At 49.9% G+C, this 12,528-nt stretch overlaps 1 protein-coding gene across 13 annotated transcripts in view; it reads right to left on the bottom strand.

The window, feature by feature from the left end:
- The window catches only part of Ccdc108 (coiled-coil domain containing 108), a 36,922-nt gene that overhangs the window by 23,372 nt on the left and 1,022 nt on the right, over positions 1–12,528 (bottom strand). For 3 of the 13 annotated variants that reach the window (XM_013519782.1, XM_013519786.1, XM_013519781.1), the window contains exons 2-13: positions 12,428–12,473; positions 10,415–10,703; positions 10,111–10,281; positions 7,245–7,429; positions 5,013–5,115; positions 4,219–4,385; positions 3,878–4,077; positions 3,123–3,274; positions 2,753–2,975; positions 2,139–2,404; positions 1,070–1,270; positions 483–842 (exon numbers count right to left, since the gene is read on the bottom strand). In XM_013519782.1, coding sequence (XP_013375236.1) covers positions 483–842; positions 1,070–1,270; positions 2,139–2,404; positions 2,753–2,975; positions 3,123–3,274; positions 3,878–4,077; positions 4,219–4,385; positions 5,013–5,115; positions 7,245–7,429; positions 10,111–10,245 — 1,992 coding nt within the window. In that variant the 5' untranslated portion in view covers positions 10,246–10,281; positions 10,415–10,703; positions 12,428–12,473. Of the gene's footprint in view, positions 1–482; positions 843–1,069; positions 1,271–2,138; positions 2,405–2,752; positions 2,976–3,122; positions 3,275–3,457; positions 3,604–3,877; positions 4,078–4,218; positions 4,386–5,012; positions 5,116–5,792; positions 5,923–6,044; positions 6,078–7,244; positions 7,430–10,110; positions 10,282–10,414; positions 10,704–12,427; positions 12,474–12,528 lie in introns of those variants that run through there. The other 10 variants (XM_013519777.1, XM_013519779.1, XM_013519778.1 and 7 more) reach the window with 10 other exon arrangements.

Below are 12,528 nucleotides of genomic sequence, written 5' to 3'. Positions count from 1 at the left end.
GACGCTTTGCTTGCCTTCTACTGTGCCACCTGGTTCCTAACAGGCCACCGCACCAGTCTGAGGCCAGGGGTTGGGGATCCCTGCTTTAAAGGGACCACTTGCTACTTCAAGAACTAGAAGAGAAGCCAGAAACCCCCTAGCCAAGAGCCCCAGGGAGCTACTTTCTGGGCACTAAATTTTCCCAACAGGTTTGATCCAGGCCCGGTTCCTCCCTAGAGAAGAAGGTGGCTACACATGAATGAGACGTAAGAAGCATGGAGCTGGGTTGTGCACCTGGGAGGGTCAAAGCAATGGGGGTTGCTGTCTAGTCCAAGAGAAGGTGGGAGAATCCCAGACTGGAAGGTAGGACCCTGCAGCACGCTCTGTATCCCCTGCACCACGCTCTGTATCCCCAGAACCCCCACTCTGCCCTCAGGCTCCAGGCCTTCCCAACAATGTGTGTGCACGCGCGCGCACACACACACACACACACACACACATACCTTGTAGACGGCGAAGGCCTCAAGTTCCACAAAGTAGAGGCAGTTGGGGCTGGGAGGCTGGAAGTGCAGGCGCATGGCCATGGACTTGAGTGGGGGCACATCGAAGGTGTCTGGGGTCACCCAGAAGGGGCAGCCAGACCTGCGCGTCCAGACCACTGTGATCTTGCCCTTAGTGTAGTTCCTCAGGCACAGCGGGGCAGGGGTGGGGGCCTCAGGCCCAGGACAGCCACCAAAGTCCACCTCAGCTGGCTCTACACTGATGGGTGGGGGGAAGATGGCCATGTCCCTGGTGCCATCAAAGAAGTACTCCATCATGGGGGGTATATCAGGGTGCTGCGGGGCTTTTGTTTCATCCAGGTCCTGCATAGGAAGAAACAGGGGTGAACCCAGCTACCAACCTTGCTGCCACTGCCCTCCTTCTGCCCCTCCTTTTAGGACAAGGCTGCAGAAGCTTCACACAGGTCACCCCAACAACAGTGATGTCCACAGAGCTATGAAGACACAGGACTACCCAAGAATTGCAGGAAGCTTGGAAAGGCCTGCACCCCAGGGGCTGGAACAACTGGGGCCCAGAGGGATCAAGATACCTCGGAAGGCAGCATGAGGGTCCCGTTGCTGTCCCGCTGCAGTGTCCTCTCCTTCAACATGGCAGTCAGGATGTCAGGAGGGTAGAGCGTCAGGCCCCGCGCCAGGTGTGTGCGATACCAGGTGAGGTGCTGAGGGGTCAGGATGACCGGCTTAATGCTGTCCGAGTGGCAGGTCCCAATCAGGTCCAGGAACAGTGGGTCCTGCAACATTTGTTGACGTGTGGTGTGCAGGAGGAAGGGTAGGGCTAGGCGGGCGCTGGGGGTTGAACTAAGGACAGATGTTTGGCAGACAAGATGACACAGACAGCAGGACAGAGGCTGGAGGGAGCCTCTCCACAGCTGCCTGGCTGGCTAACAGAGTTCAGGGCAAGTCAGAAGAATAGGCAGCCCTCAGGATGGGATACTCAGCCACTGCCTGCTGTTCTTCCCTCTGTACATGGCACCTGGGCCTTCTACTGCCCATCCTACAGTATGGACAGCCAGGAGCCCACAGGCCCAGCATACAGGCCCTCCCTCAGGGAGCAAAAACTGGGTCAGTTCTGTCCTCCTGCTGTAAGGCTTCCCGGAGCCCATACTGCACCTGCATAAGAACTGGAAAAGGGTATCCATTCTCCTGGCAGAGGACACAGCCCAGCACCCAGGCACCGGTTCTGTAAGGTGCTAGATTTCAGCCCCTCCTTGCTACCTTAGCTAGGCACCCAGAGGTCAGTACACTGTGTTATGACCTTGCCCTGGGCCCCAGGTTCAGGCTCTAACCCCAGAACTCCCTGTCCTGCACATTTTGTGGGGTGATGTCCACACCTCTGCCTCCCGAGCTCACTGGCAGCAGCACAGCAAAGCCTCTGGCTTGGCGGCAGTCAGGGCAGGCTTGCCACCACCTGGCTGAGATGAGCCCTGTGTGTCCCTGGCCACGCTCTGCTTCCAAAAGCCCAAGGAGGAGATGACCGAGGCAGCAGTGTAAGTTCTAGAACACAGAGGAGTGCCCAGCACACCTGTCCTCATCACTGCGCAGCTCCCCATCAGACAGAGGAGCCTCTCCCCCTCAGCACCGCCCCTCCCTACCGCTCACCTGGTGGTGGATGAGACAGGCCACCCGCCGAAAGCAGATGATGGGGTGAGTGGGCTGGAAGGTGCAATGCAGGGTCATGCGGGCCTTGCCCACCAGAGTCCCAAAGTGGGGCCTGATGCTGAAGACGCTCTCCTTGCAGTCGATGGCAAACTGGAAGTGGGCCGCGCAGTCCGACTGGTTCTCAATCCACAGGGTCTTCTCCGAGCTCTCCCCCAAGCTGACCCAGTTAAAGTTGATGCAGTAGTGCTGCAAGGACACAGCAGGACCTGGGCATAAGAGACAGGTCCCTGTGAGTGTGCCCTGCCACCTAGGTGTCTCAGAAAGGGTCCTTCTGTTGTGAGGACCACTGCCTGGAGGGTGTCTGGAGACAGATGGCGAGGCTGGATAGGCTCAGGGCCCCTATAGCCTGAGTGGAACTCCACAATTTCTAGCGGGGAGGGCAGGATGGCATCACTAAATGTCCAAAATGCTTTCCCACTGGGCCACCAGGGGGCACCAGACACCTAGGCTGAGGGGCCAGGAGGAGGGCCTCTCAGGAGCAGGCATAGAGCTCTTGGGAATCCAGTGTGGGCTGCTCGGCCCCAGGAAGTGCGGTGTCCTCAGGCTGCCAGTACCTGTACTAAAACCAACAACTTGGAGCAGAGTCTGTGAGCCACTGCCAGAAGGTATGATTGAGAAGTAGCCCATAGCTCTGCCGTCCAAGGCGTTGGGATGGAAGAACATTGACACATATTTCTTCTCTCCTGGGGGCACGATGCCATGGCCCGTGGAGCATGAGAAGGCCTGGTCTCTGGCCAGCATGTCCGGGGTCATTTCAATCTTGAAGGGCGCATTCACCTGTAGAGCCAGGTTAGGAGCAAAGCGCAAGGTCACAGGGTCAGACGGTCTATGCATGGTGCCAGCATCCAGCCTATGCCCACTGGCCAGAGTGAGTGCGGGGTGAAGCTGCCTCCACCAGGAGGAAGAAGGGGCCAAGCCACGTGCCTGCCTTGGGCCGCCCAGGGGGAAGCACTTGTTTCTTCTTCCAAAGACACTTTGGGGCACAGCTATGGTCCTGGGGTCAGGATACTTTGGGGCTGTTCTAGGGGTCTTCTGGGGGGTGTGAGTGGGCAGAGGATACCTGAGCCCAGCCCCAGCTAGGAGAGAAAGAAACGCAAGCTGTTGACAGCTGTTGACAAGTGTGCACATCAGCACACACGGGCTATGCAAGGTCAAAGGTGTGCAGAAAGGGAGGCATTCTGTAAAGGAGATGCATTCAAAGGGCAGCCAGTCATAAGGTCCCTGAGCTCTGCTTCCTCCCTCCCTGACCCTGTGCGTACCGCAGATGGGTTACACAGCTTGATATGCCTCTCAGCGATGCAGCCCACAGCAACAGAGCCAAAGTTCAACAGCTTCTGAGAGCCCTCAGCATCCTGGTCCCCTGCTTGCTTGTGCCTTATGCTCACCAGCAGCTGGCCACATTTAGCTGGGGCAGAAAAGCAGGAGTCTTGGAGGGAACTCATTTGGGCCTCTGTGGCCCCCGCTGGGCAGCTCCTAGAAGGCACGTGTCCTGGGGAAAAGCTAATCCGAGACACGATGGCAGGCCAAAAAAAAAAGCAAGACCTGGGTGCTGAGGCAAGAGTGAGAGGCTGGAGGAGGTCCTGCAGGGCCACGCCCGGGCACACAGGGACACACACAGGCCTGGAGACCCAGGCAGGGACAGCAGCTGGGCTTGGGGGCAGGTGGGTGTTGGGCCTCACCTACTGCCTGCAGCCGAATGCTGCTCTTCTGCCTGCTGCCCTCCCCATACCAGCATGTGGCCTGGACTTCATGGATGACAGCTACGAGGGGCTGAAAGGTCACTCTGACCCTACAGGTCAGGCCTGGCTCCAGCAGCCCCGTGGTGGGGAGTATCTGGAACGGGCTGGGGAACTCCCAGGAGAAGAAGGTGGGCAGGTCCCTGGGGGACATAGGGAGGGGTCGGGCAGAGGGCTCTGGGCAGCCGTCTCCACTCCCCATGGACGAGGCTCATCTCCCCGCTCCCAGCACCCTCTCCCCAGAGCACACTCCCGCCACCGCTGGGCCTTCGCTTCCCCCTCACCCCACATTGTCCAGGCAGAACCAGGCCTCGACTATGTCCCCAATGGCACACATGGGCAGCTGTAGGCACGGCGGGCAGACCAGCTTGTGGTAGGGCAGGGTGGCCCTCAGATCCACACTGAACATCCCCTCTTCTTTCTCAAACCACACCTGGTCCATGTATTCCTTCTTCAAGCCAGAGGAAGAGGGAGAGGCAGTCAGTGGTCGGTGGTACCCGGCTGGTACCCTACCTGCCTGTAGCCATCCCTCCAACACATCCCCTGGCCGGTGGCCTGCGCCAAGGCCCACCATCACTACTCCTACACTGAGTTAGTCTCCGAGATTAGGGTCTCTTTGGTGGGGAATGAAGGATTTGGAGGAGCTGGGTGTGGTGGCATATACCTGTGTAAACCCAGTTCCTTGGGAGGCTGAGGGAGGAAGAGCGCTTGAATCCAGGTGTTTGAGGCCAGCCTGGGCAATACGGTGAGACTCACCCCTGCCATCCCACCCCTGTCGCAACGTAATTTTTTTTGCAAAGAATTTTGAGGAGATTTATGGGGAACCTAGGACCTTTTAATGGCAGCCCAGTATTATACACTTTAGCCCCAGTATCTGGGGGGTGCACCCTTCTGTCTCAGGAGATTGGGGCCTGAGCCTCTGGGAGGACTTCCTGAGCTGGGGCTCTGGCTGTAGCTGGCAGGATGTGTGCACGGCGGGGAGGAGGGGAGGCTCCTTGCTGCCTGGTCCTGCTTCCTGCTCTGAGGTCTCTGCTCTCGTGCCCTTCGCACACCCTGCTGCTCGTTTGGCGGACTTTACCTCCTCCAGAGGCCGGAAGACAATAGGGAGTGTGAAGGTTATGCCCGGGCTCAGGAAGATGGGCTGAGGGATGACCGTGAAGAAGAACTTGGTCTTGGGAGGCCTGCAGGAAGGAGCCAGAGCACGAGCACTTCGGATCTGAGCTCAGAACAATGAGACGGGGCAGGAAGACCGGAGAAGAGCCTAGAGCCGAGGGGGCTGGAGTCCTTGGGGCCACAGAGAAAAAGATGACGAATGCGTGGCAGGGGACACACAGGGCCAATCAACGGAGGAACCACCCCACCACCTCCTTCTGTTTTCACAGACCTTCACTCAGAATTGAAAGGAGCAGCATTCGTGCTTCTGGTGGGGACACTGGATGGCTTGTGAGGACAGAGCTGGGGACAGGTCACCCTGTTTAACAGGGCCGCTGAGCACTGAACGGGGAAACCCAGGCCAGGAAAGGAGGTGCTAGGGATGCAGAGCTGCGGAGCCCCAGTGAAGGCCAACACTATAGTTGCTGCAGACTCTTCAAATATTAATAAGACAACATTGTCAGCAGCTCTACACCAACTGGTGTTTCAGTGTAGATGACATAAACACTTTCCTAGGAAAACCTAGCTCACCAAACTGACTCAAGAATTACAGAATAAACTTTATGGCCACCCTAAACTCATTTAAGAAAAAAGAATATGTGGTCAAAAATCTTCCTGCAATGAAAATAAGAGGCCAGATGGTGTCATAGAAAGTCTTATCAAGCATTTAAGGAAAAACAATTCCAAGCCAAGCATGATAGCTCACCTGAAATCCCAGCACTCTGGGAGGCTGAGGCAGGAGGATCACAAACTCAAGCCTAGCCTAAGCAACTCAATAACTTAGACATACACTGTCTCAACATAAAAACATTTTAAAAAGGCCAGAAACGTAACTTGGTGCAAAGGCCCTGGGTTCAATCCCCAGCACTGCAAAAGAAAAAAAAAGAAGAAGAAGAAAGGAAAAGAAAAATTATAAAATGAAGAATGATATAAAATGAAGAAACATGATTCAACATACCCTTTGAAATCATCATAATGTTGCTACAAAAACCTGACGGACAGGAAAAGAAAAAAAATTATAGGCCAATCTTACGAGCAAAATATTACCAAGAAGAATTCAGCGAAGTATAGAACATATACTCAGTCACACCCAAAGGGATTATTAAAAAAATACACTGTTGGTTTGACATAGAAAATCAATTACTATAATCTGCTATATTAATAAAGGGATCAAATGATAATCTCAATTTAAAAATTAGATAAACTTCAACAGGTTTGTGAGAAAAACTTTCATCACAAAATATGGATAAAAGAGAACATCCTTATCTTCCCTATCAAAAAGAAAAGAAAAGAAAAAACTATAGGAAACACCCAGATTAATGGTGACACATTGCTTTCACTTTGAGATCATGAACAAAGTAAGAGTGCCTTTTAAACCACTTCTGTTCAGTACTTCTCTGTTTAACAGTAGACTAAGGAGAGACAGAGGGGAAAAAAAAACATAAAAATTGGAAAGGAGTAAAGACAGATGCCATTGTCCATATAAAACACAACTATGCAGGAAGGAAAAAAAAAGAGTTAAATAAACTGATAGACTTAATAAGAGGCTTTACCAAGATTGCTGGATACAATTCCCATATGCAAAGTCAAGAGCACTTTTTAAAAAACCAGCAACAAACAGAAAATTAAAACAATTTTCAGATATATCACATCTACTATCACCAACAATTCCAGATACTCAGGAATAAAGCTAACTTAAAATATGCGTGATGTTTATGGAGAAACTTAAAACTTGATTGAGAGACATAATAGAAATCTAAGGATCTATAGGGATCCACTGTATTCATGGGTTGAAAGATTTTAATGATGTCTGTTCTCAAACATCTCAGAGGTTCAACTAAATCCTCATAAAATGTCACAGAAAGTTTTTATGTGCATATATGATGCACAGGGAAATCATTCCCATGAAAGGAGACGGTGGTTCTCTTTGGGGATGGGGAGGGTGTGCCCACGGCGGGTGCCCCATAACGGGAAAGACACTGTCACTATTCCATGACTTCGTGCGGTCCCTTGAACCCCACTTGACAGAATTCTTCTAACTGTACACGTTTTGAACACTCTGATTTTATGTAACATTTTAAAAGTTATTTTTAAAGAAAGCCTGGTTTGGGGCCTGAGAGCTCAGTGACCGGGTCCCTTGGCCCCCTCGCTGTGGTACCTGTACTTTATCTTCTGAATTTTCAAGGTACGATTTTTCAGAACCAGGTTCCTTGAGGTCTCCTTCCCCAGTTCCCAGCCTTTCCACTGCAGTTCCTCAGCCACCTCAATGCCCCAGACAACCCTCTTCTTCACTCTGTCCTGCTTCTTAGGGGAGCACACTGGAGTGCCCGTGGGGCTGGCAGGCTGTCAAGGTGGCAGGCAAAGAGGAAAAGAAAGGGTTTTGTGAGCAGGGCAGGACACAGGGACCCAGAGAGTGACCACGATCTCCCTGCCTCCAGCCGGTAGTGAATGATGACACCCCTCACACTTCGGATTTCCCCTGGAGACAGAAGGTGAGGAGCAGGCAAACCCTGGAGTCAGACATTACTTCTTCCAAGGTTACTGGAATGATCTGCCCATCAGAGCTCTGGCCACTGAAGGGTCACCCATCCAGCCACTCCATCCAGCACACAACTGCAGCCTCCGCTGGTTGATTCTGTTCCTCAGATACCTTTCCCTCTGGGCCACATCTTCTCCTCCTCCTCTTCCTCCTCTGCCCCTCCTCCTGCTGCTCCTCCTCCTCCTCCTTATCCTGCTTCTCACTGCAGAAACCTCTCCCAGGTGCAGTGGTCCATCCCAGGACTTTTCCAGACCACAGGATGCGTCACAGTTCCTCTCCCATCCTTCTCTGAGGAAGGATCAGATTTGCTTATGACCGAGCCCCACCCATGCCCTCCTGGGGCATCTCTGGGTGCTGATCCTGGCGATGCGGGAGATGCAACGTGCCAGTGTTTCCTTGCCTGTAATGGACAAGGTCTTCATAGGCTGGTTCATGACACCTATCTACATGGTGTGATAAAAATGTACAGTGAATGCTTAAATTTTTTAAAAATGTATTTCAGTAAAAAAAAAACCCACATTGCTGTAAATGCCTCTCAAAATACCTCCTTTGCTTCCAGCACATTTACTACACTGTTCTTGTCACTTTTTCTTTTCTTTTCTTTTTTAAAATAAAGCTTTAAAAGGAAAAATATCAGGGGCTGGGGATTTAGCTCGGGAGCACAGCGCCTGCCTGGCAAGCGCAAGGTCGTTAGTTCAATTCCCGTTACCAGAAAAAAACCAAAAAAAAAAAAAAAATATTCAGAGTGGCACACACCTGTAATCCCAGCACTCAGGAGGCTGAGGCAGGAGGATCGTTGCAAGTTCAAGACCAGCCTAGGAGCTCAAGGCCAGCCTGAACTGCATAGTGAGATCCTGTCTTAAAAAGACAAAAAAAAATCTTGTGACTTTCTGAAAAGTCCTCCTTCACAAATATCCTTACCAGAAGTAATAAAAAATATGGTAAATGCTACTGCCAAGTGACATCCAAAGGAAAGGTAGATTCATAAAAACATTATCATGTGTCCTCATCCACCTTATTCACATGACTGGTACCATGTGACCTCTGGTCCTTTCCCAAAGTCAAAATGTCCATGAAAGGTAAATGTTTTAAACTGATTCAGGACCTCAAGGCAACCACGACAGTGTATCTAAAGACAGTCATGAAAGGGGACATCCAGAACTGCTTCAGAAAGTGTTTGAAGTGAGGAGGAATTTTTTTGGGTGGGGGTGAGTAATGGCAATGTGTCTTTTACTGTAATACATTTTTTAAAACTTAAATAATCATTATATTTTTTATCTCATTGTGTATCGAAAGAGGGAGGGGCTAGAACCCCCTAGTGTAGTAGGCAGAAGAGGAATGAACCAGCTATTTCTTCCTATCATGGCCACTGCTGTGAACACTCAGCTCATGGCCCTTTCATCTTTGACAACATATTGCTTGTGTAGTGTTACATAACACAAGGATGCAGTCATCCATTCAACAAATATTTGTTGACTATTATGTGCCAGACACTGTGCAAGGTGCTAGGACCACAATGATGAACAAGACCAACAAATCCTTTTTCTCTTGGACATTACAGTCTCAATTTCAATATTTACAGAGAGCACTGGGTGGCCAATACGATCTATTCTTTCTCGCTTGTCCACGCAGCAAAGGTGACATGGATGGGGTGAATAATTTACTATAAATATCAGTTGCAGCATAAGTCAAGCAGAGACCACCCTGGTGTTTAAAACAGGGAATTAACGCACAGTCAGGAGCAGCAAAGTAACTCAGGGGTTACTCTGGAATCAACCAACACACGCAGGAGAGGAGAGGCCATTGGGTTACTGGAGCCTTGGGGCTTGGCAGGAACCAGAGCTACAAGGAAGATGCAGCTGCTGATACAGAGATCATCAAAAGCAGAAAGAGAAAAAGGAGCACCTGGCTTCTCCCTTCCATTCACCGTCTAATCACCTGCCAGCTCAGAGCACAGGGGGAAAGGCAGAGTGAATCCAAAGGTGAACAGGCCCAGTGGGCGCAGGTGGAGTGTGAGACGCCTCCCATTGACCCCCAGTCCACAGGGAAGTGAATGCAAAATCCACCACATATAAGGAGGCACACACCACCCACACAACACAGACACATGCTGCTCCAAACACAGGTCATCCTGTACGGTCAGACCCTGGCCAGCTGCACTGCCACACACAATCACAGCAGTCACATAAAGTAAGCAATATCCACACACTGGTCAGACACAAAGCCCTAGGGGTCAAGGCCAAAAGAGCTTTCTGAAGGGGGAAATACTGGTTACCAGCCCAGCCTCCAGCCTGTTCTCCCAGAACCCTCGTGGCATACTCATCGCGGCCGGCACTCCAGCCTACCTGAGGTTCCATCTATGCAGGAGCTAGTGCTGAGTACGGATGGGAGAGGCAGCTCCCTCAGGCTCCCAACCCACTTCCCTGACACCCAAGCCCTGCCTGGCCTGCCACACCTTACTCCACTGCCCTAAGCAGATCCCCACCTGGGCACTGAAGGTGCTGCTGCAAGCACTCATGCCCATGTTGCTGCCATTGATAGTGGGAACAGCCATTGTGCTGGCACTTAGGCGAGATCCACCAGAGTTCCCAGTATAGTCCCCACTGTCCGCAGGCCTCATGATGGAGCTTGGGGTTCCTGGGTGGGCGTGGGGTACCTGAAACATGAATCCGAGAGGGGCACTCTAGCTAAGCCAGGAGCTCCTGCCGGATCCAGCTGTGAGTCAAGCTGGGAGCACACAGGGAAGCCAGGGAGGACATGAAAAAGAGAGGGCGATGGGGGAGACTCACCTCGACTGCAACTGAGATGGAGCAGAAGGCCTACTTCTTGGGTCTGGCAAGAAGTACAAGGTGGCACATGAAAACAGGCTGGACACAGATTGAGGGTTTCCTAAGTGGTGAGTCATGAGGCTCCCAGGCTAAGCACTCAAAACAAGGGTTTGGGAGAAGCCCCCCTCCCATGCCCCTCCCGGAGCACACCTGACAGTACTCACCAAGCTTCCAGTGGGGGTCACAGAAATACACCCATTACCTTTAGCTGGCTTTTACTCTCTAGCTTCCTCTGAATATGTCTTGCCTGCTGTAAAAAGAGGAAGAAAGGACAAGTGAGACTAGTAGTTTCTTGGGTCCTATGGGTTTCCTCTTCCAGAGCCACACCCTATAGTCCAGGTCTAAAATAAACACTCACTGGAAAAATGGATCAATTAAAAAATAAATGAAGATGGGTGTGGTGGCACATGCCTACAATCTCAGTCCTCTGAGAGGCTGAGGTAGAAGGACCTCAAGTTCAAGCCCACTTGGACAACTAAGTGACTTAGCAACTCCCTATCTCAAATTTAAAAAAAAGGGCTGAGGATGTAGTTTAGTGTGAAGGTTCTAGGTTCAATCCTCAGTACTGCAAAAATGAATGAATAAACAAGCAAACAAACAAACCTTGAGCAGACAGGTCCCTGGATGGACTGCAGTTGAAAATTATACACAGACATATGCGTGTGTTGCATGCAAAGTATATGCAAGATACCATGTATATATACAAGTGCTGTTTTCCAGAAACAGCATCCAAAGCTTTCGCTAAATGTTCAAAAGGGTGCTTGACTTTGCTATAAGGGACACAAAAGCTAGGCACGGAGACACACATCTGTAATCCCAGCAGCAGGAAGACTTGACGCAAGAAGATCACTTCATGTTTAAGGCCAGCCTGAACTACATAGCGACCCTTTCTAAAAGTACTTACATATAAAGCACACAAAGTATCTACCACTGACTGTGATTCCATCAAAAGCACAATGGCCTCTGTTCCTTTAGCACACCTACCCAAGTGTAAATTTATAGCTTATATAAGAGGATAGCAGTTTCCATACTCCGACAGTCTGGCCAGTTCTGCTCAGGGACACATAGAAATGATTTTCAGACCTCTGGCATGACTACCTCAAAATAGTTCTGATTTCTCTTTACACTCAAAACTTGCTATGGAGCCACTGTCCATGAAATCACCAAACATGAGTCTGCCCTCCACAAATATAATGCAAGTCACATATGAAATCTAACATTTTCTCCTAGTCCCACTTAAAAAGTAAAAAGAAATGTGAAAATAAGTGTATATTTTATTTAACCAATTATACAAAGTATTATCTTTTAATATGCAATGGTATAAGATTATTGGGATATATTACATTCTCTCTTGTACTAAATCTTCGAAATCTAGTGTGCATTTTATACCTATAAAACATCTCAATTGAAACCGTCTGTATTTCAAATGCCCAGTAGCTACATTGCGCCAGTGGCTACCACACTGGACAATCTTTTTTGAACTTACGTATATTTTTTAGACTAGTCAGTACTACTCAGACTACTCAGTACTACTCAGACTACTCAGTATCATTTCTTCTTCAAATAAAAATCTCAAAAATAGTATCAAATTCTACAACATCTGCAGACCACACAGCATTGTAAAGTCTTCACAAGTGCTTTAATCCCTATGATAGTTTATGATTATATGTGACTTGCCATTTTTTAATCCTAAAATTCTCCCTTTTCAAATTTGTGATTCTGCTCCTTCTTATAATGTATTCAGATTTAATAAACAATTTTATGATCACCTTTAGGAATTTATACACTTCCTGAAAACACTCCCATTTTCTCTCTCCCCATCTAGAACAAAAAATTCTGTGGACTCAGTTGTTCCTATCGGGTCCTCAAACCCTCTGGAGGGGTTTATCTTAGAGTCCCTCACTCATTTTATTCACAAATCATTTACTGAGTGTCACTGTGTGTCACACAGGACCCGACAGGCAAAGTTCTTACCTTCAGTTGTAAAGTGGATGTTTAGATGGAATCCAAGAAACACAAGCTGGAGAGGAAGAGAAGAGCCCTATTAGCTTTCTCCTGGGCAGGGATATAACTCA

The sequence above is a fragment of the Chinchilla lanigera genome, unplaced genomic scaffold (genome assembly GCF_000276665.1).
Source record: "Chinchilla lanigera isolate Chin_1 unplaced genomic scaffold, ChiLan1.0 scaffold00052, whole genome shotgun sequence".
Classification (NCBI taxonomy): Eukaryota; Metazoa; Chordata; class Mammalia; order Rodentia; family Chinchillidae; genus Chinchilla; species Chinchilla lanigera.
Note: the sequence above shows the minus strand (reverse complement) of the source record. Positions and strands in the feature narration are given on the sequence as shown.